Here is a 6,119-nt window from a genome sequence, read left to right as displayed (position 1 = left end):
TTCTTGCTCCTTTGTTCCTGAATCCTCACCAGCATTCATTATCTGTATTTTTAATTATTGCCATTCTGATAGGAGTGAGGTGAACTCTCACTGCATTTTTTTTAACTTGCATTCTTCCCAATGGCCAAAGACGTTGAACATTATTTTAATATAGTTGTTGGCCATTTGTACTTCTTTTGAAAACTGTTCAGTTCATTTGCCCATTTATTGATTGGGTTATTTACTTTTGAAGGTTGAGTGGGTATTTTTTGGGGGAGGGGGGTGTTTACTTCTTTACTTCTAATATTTACTTCTAATATTCTGAATATTAATTCTCTGTCACAAGAGTAGCTGGCAAAGATTTTTGTCACAGTCTATAAGCTATCTCTTCACTCTGTTGTTTCCTTTGTTGTGCGGAGCTTCTTAGATACCATCCCATTTACAGATATTTAGTGCTATTTCCTGAGAGATAGAAGTCTTATTCAGGAAACCATGATTCATTCTGCCTATATGTTGGAGTGTTGATCCCATGCTTCCTTCCAGAAGTTGAAAAGTTTCTACTTTTATACCTATGTCACTGATTCATTTCAAATTGAATTTTGTACAGAGTAAGAGATAGGATATAATTTCATTCTTTTATGTATAGATATTCAGTTTTCCCAGCACTCTTTGTCTTTTCTCCATATGTTTTAGGCTCCTTTATGAAGCATCAGATAATGGTAGCTATGTGAGCTTGTGTCTACATCTTCTGTTCTGTTTCGTTATCTGTATGTTTGTTTTTATCTAGTATGTTGTTTTTGTTACTATGTCTCTATAATATAATTTGAAATAGGGTATTGTGATGTTGTTAGCATTGCTCTCTGTTTAGGATTATTTTGACTATTTTGAGTTATCTGTTCTTCCATATTAATTTTATGATTGTTTTCTCTAGTTCTGTAAAAAATGTCATTGGTATTTTGATGGAGATTGCACTGCATCTACAGATTGCTTTTGGTAATAGGCCATTTACTATCCATGAACATGGAGGTCTTCCCATATTCTAGAGTCTTTTTCAATTTCTTTCTTCAGTATTCTATATAATTTTTGTTGTAGATATTTTTATCTCCTTGGTTAGTTTTATTCTTCGCTATATTTTAAGGTAGTGTGGATATAATTGCTTCCCTTTTTTCTCAGCAGATTCATTATTGCTGTATGAGAAAGATACTGATTTTTGTGTTGATTTTGTATACTGTTACTTTACTGAATTTGTTTATTGGATTTAAAAGTCTTCTGGCAGAGCCTTTAAAGTATTCTAAGTAAAATATCATATCACATGCAAATAGGAATAATTTGATTTCTTCCTTTCCTATTTGTATTCCTTTTATTTCTTTCTCTTTCCTAATTGATCCAGCTAAAACTTCAAGTACTATATTGAAAAAGAGTCATAAGAATGAACATCTTGTTTTGTTCTTGATTTCAGAGAAAATACTTTGTTTTTAACCATTCAGTATGATGTTCATTTTGTGGTTTCATGTATAGCCTTTATGATGTCAAAGTAAGTTCCTTCTGTCTCTAGTTTCTTCAAGGTTTTTATTATAAAAGGGTGTTGAATGTTGCTGAAGGTTTTTATGAATCTAAGATAATCATGTGCACTTTGCCCTGGATTCTATTTATGTGGTGCATTGTGTTTGTTGATTTACAAATGTCAAAACATCATTGCATCCCTGGATGGAAACAACTTGATCATGATGTATGATCTTTTTAAGGTGTTGTTAAATTCTGTTTTCAAGTATTTGTCAATATTTTTGCATCTATTATTTTCATCAAAGATGTTGGTCTGTAATTTTTTTCCTGGAATTTTCTTTACCCAGTTTTGTTATCAGGGTGATACTAGTTTCATAGAATGAATTTGGAGGCATTTCCCCCCTTTCTATCTCATGGAATCGTTTGAGAAACATTTGTGTTCGTTCTTTAATGATTTGGTAAAATTCAGCTGTGAATTCATTTAGCACTTGGCTTTTCTTTGTTTGGAGTTTGTTGTTTTGTTTGTTTTACTGCTTCAATCTCATTGCTTGTTTTTCTCTGTAGTATGTCTGTCTTCCTGGTTCAATTTTGATAGATTGCATGGGTCTAGAAAGTAATCAATTTTTTCTAGTTTTTCCAATTTATTGCAGTATAAGGTTTCCAAATCTTCCCTAATGATCCCCTGGATTTCAGTAGTGTCCGTTGAAATAGTCCCTTTGTCATTTGTAATTTTATTCATTTGAATTGTCTCTTTCTTGTGATTGTTTCTGTCTTGCACTAACAGTCAGCTCCTTGAGTCAATTACATTTAAATGTCACCATTCAGACTAAGGGTAAGCAACACAATACTCCAGTCCTTACATATTGAGAAAAGTGGAAATCTACTTTCACATGCATATTCAACTTTTTAATCTCACAACAAAAACATAACTCATAATTTAAAGATGACTCTATGATAATATTTTTTATTTGTAGAAAATAATTTCTCAAAAAAATATTTTCTCAGTCTGTGCAAAGCAGTAGATTTTGCTGAAACTTTTCTTACATAAATCATTTTTTAAAAATGCCTCATCAGTGTATGAAATCTATATCAGTTGCAGTATTTTGACATTGTTACCTTCACATTCTACCATTCATAACTTTAGATATTTTTTTTCTTCAACGTTTTGCCAGAACAGAAGATCAAGAAGCAGCAATGGGAAACCATACAATAGTAACAGTGTTTATCCTAGCAGGACTGACAGAGGACCCCAAATTGAAGATTGTTCTGTTTATCTTCCTGCTTCTCACCTACTTACTAAGCATCTCAGGCAACCTGATTATCATTACCCTCACTCTGCTGGATTTTCGTCTCAAAACTCCTATGTATTTCTTTCTTCGAAATTTTTCCTTCTTAGAAATTTCTTACACAACAGTCTGTATCCCAAAATTGCTCGTTAGCATGGCAACTGGTGACAGAACCATTTCCTATGAATGCTGTGTAGCTCAGTTATTTTTTGCCTTCCTTTTGGGTGCATCTGAATTTTATCTGCTGGCTGCCATGTCCTATGACCGTTATGTGGCCATCTGTAAGCCTCTGCATTATACCACCATCATGAGCACCAAAACCTGTGTCCAACTGGTCCTCAGCTCTTGGATCGCTGGTTTCCTCATCATTTTTCCAGGACTCATCATAGGTCTAAACCTGGAGTTCTGTGACTCCAATATCATCGATCATTTCTACTGTGACACTGCTCCTCTATTGCAAATCTCCTGCACAGATACACATTTGTTGGAAATGATGAGCTTCATCTTAGCTTTCGTGACTCTCTTGGTTACTTTCTTTTTAGTGGTTCTATCATACACATCTATTACCCTAACCATTTTAAAACTCCCTTCTGCCAACCAGAGAAAAAAGGCTTTTTCCACATGCTCTTCTCATATGATTGTCATCTCGATCTCCTATGGCAGCTGCATCTTCATGTACATTAAACCCTCAGCCAAACAGCGGATATCCTTAATGAAAGGAGTATCTGTGCTCAATACCTCTGTTGCCCCACTTTTGAACCCCTTCATTTATACTCTAAGAAACCAGCAGGTGAAGCAAGCATGTAAAGACTTGCTACAAAGAGTTCTGTTTTTATCTATGAAGTAGGATCACAATGAGGTTTATAAAGAAAATTCATTATTAGTGAAAATTGCAAAGGAAGTAGCTGAATTGGGCCCTAATTTTCTTTCCTGTTGCATTATTTGATATATTACCATATTTAGCCTTTCACTTCTTTCTAGAGTGTCATGACATTTACATGAGCTGTTTTTCCCCAATGGTCTGCCTTTCAAAATAATAAACATTTTTTTTTTCTGATCTATTATAAGCATTCGCACATCTGACTCCTTCCTGTCTGCTTCTTTCATTCAAATGTAGATATTTTACATGTTTTATCAACTTAACATATCAGTTCATTGATAGTATTATTTCCATATGTATGCAGTTGGTTTAGTTCTTATTATCATATCTGATTTTACTTAAAATCTTAATGAATTCAAAATAATTATATGATGTAACATCTTTGGGATTTCAGTTTTCCCCTGACTTTATCATATCCTAGTACACATTTTTGGTTTTCTTTTCTAATATATTTGAAAGTGGGAAATTGAGGTTAAAAGACCAATGTTATTTATTATCTTGACAATTTAAAAAATCTCATACTGTGCTCATGTAATAAAAAAGTCACATGATATATTTATTATATTTTATTCAATATAGATAAGTAAATATTAAATCATATGAATGCACTCTGGGTAACTTTGATTAGGAATAAAATTACGCCCAGAAAGTTAACTTTTGATACTATTTCAGCTCTTCCTTATTCATCTTGGAACTGTGTTCCTTAAATTAAACATCTATGCATAATGACAATAAGTTGTTTTATTCTGAGATATTCTGAGGCTAACTTGAAGTTATAAAATGACTATTAGATGAAGAGACTAATGCTAAATATGAATTTATTTATATTATTAAGTGCATTTAGCATATCTATTAGGAAAATATCAAAAAATTACATCACCTAAGCCTTTCTCTTTAAAAGCACATGATCTAGTACTAGAAATGGAGTACTAGTCCTAATAATGGAGAGTCATCAACAAAATTAGTTTGAAAAGACTTTTGGAGAAATTGAAGTTATGTATTTTTAAATGATTTAAAAAACAAATGTCTATATGTAACTACCGTTTTATAAGAAACACAAGAGGTGTTAAATGATACCATAAGGATCCACACTGTCTAACTCAGAATGCAGTGTAGTCAATAGCAAAATCACCCAGTTAATTAAAAAAAAAAAGATACAGGCACATCAATATTTATAGTGGCTCAATTCACAACTGCCAAGTTATGGAACCAGCCCAGGTGCCTGTCAACATGAGTGGATATCTTAGAAAAGATGATATGTATACACAGTGGAGTTCTACTCAGTCAAAAAAAAAAAAAAAAAAAAGAATGAAATATGGCATTTGCTGGTAAATGGATGGAAACAGAGAACATCCTGCTAAGCAAAATAAGCCAGAATCATGAAATCAAGAGTTGAGCATTTTCTCTCATATGTGAAACTAAAGAAAAATAAGAAAAAGAAGGCGGTGTGAGGAGGGGATAGGATGTAGTAATGATAAAGGGAATACCAGTAAAGTAAGAGAATGAGAGGGAAGGGGAATAATGGGAAAGAGGAAGAAATATAGAATGAATTTAACAAAAGCATGTATGTGCATTTATAAATGTAACAAAGGGGATTTCTTTATGTACATGTGGAAAGCATCCATCAAAAATAAATAAATAAATGAGCAAAAGGGAAATCAGTAGAGGAGAGAGAGTAGGGGGACCTAGGCCTGGAGGGGAACAGGGAGTGGAATAGGGATTGAAATCAAGTTCCTTGCCCATATGATTTTGTCAAAATGCACCCAACTACTATGTTTAGCTATAAGGCTCTGACATGTTTTAAAAAAAAGACAAATGAAATGAAGGCATGTACTGGTAAATGGATGGAACTGAAGAACATCATGCTAAAGTAAAATAAGCCAGACTCAGAAAGTTGAGGGTCCAATGTTTTCTTTCATATGTGGAATTGAGACCAAAATAAGTGGGGAGAAAGTCTGGGGAAAATCCCAAGAAACTAGAAGGGAAATCAGTGGAGCAAAGGACAGGGACTGAGGGAAAGGAAAGAGGGACTGGAAAAGGGAGCAATGGTGGAATGAAGTTGATGAAGTGTGTTGTCTATCTACACGTGTCACAGTAAATTCCACTTTCATCTCTAAAGCACTAATGTAAAATGTGAGTGTGTGTGTGTGTGTGTGTGTGTGTGTAAATGAATTGAAGGGAGACCAGCACAGTAGAGGGAAGGGAACACAGGGAAGGAGAAGGGAAAGGAAAGAGGAAGTACTTGTCAGTCATAGGAGCAAAGTATATTGCATACCTGTATTAGTATGTCAAAATGAACCCAAATAAAAAGAAAAAAAGGATAGAATAAAAGAGATTAGGGGACATTGTTCTAGATGTTAAAAAAAATTGAGACATATCCATCAACTATAACTTACAGATATTAGATTGATACTACTTTAAGCAAAGAAATTGAAAGTTGGCATTTGTTAAATGTTTGAATAATTTTAAAA

The 6,119-nt window shown here is 33.5% G+C and overlaps 1 protein-coding gene across 1 annotated transcript; it reads left to right on the top strand.

Annotated features, from left to right (window-relative positions):
- Window positions 1–1,433: 1,433 nt before the first annotated feature.
- Window positions 1,434–3,615, top strand: LOC306662408 (olfactory receptor 6C74-like; the record flags this gene model as incomplete). The annotated part of the gene is made up of 1 exon (XM_079142061.1): window positions 1,434–3,615. The coding sequence occupies exon 1, from the start codon at window positions 2,677–2,679 to the stop codon at window positions 3,613–3,615; it is 939 nt and encodes a 312-aa protein (XP_078998187.1). The 5' UTR covers window positions 1,434–2,676.
- Between the last annotated feature and the right edge of the window lie 2,504 nt (window positions 3,616–6,119).

The sequence above is a fragment of the Sciurus vulgaris genome (genome assembly GCF_902686455.1).
Source record: "Sciurus vulgaris genome assembly, chromosome: 5".
In the NCBI taxonomy this organism is placed as follows: domain Eukaryota; kingdom Metazoa; phylum Chordata; class Mammalia; order Rodentia; family Sciuridae; genus Sciurus; species Sciurus vulgaris.
Note: the sequence above shows the minus strand (reverse complement) of the source record. Positions and strands in the feature narration are given on the sequence as shown.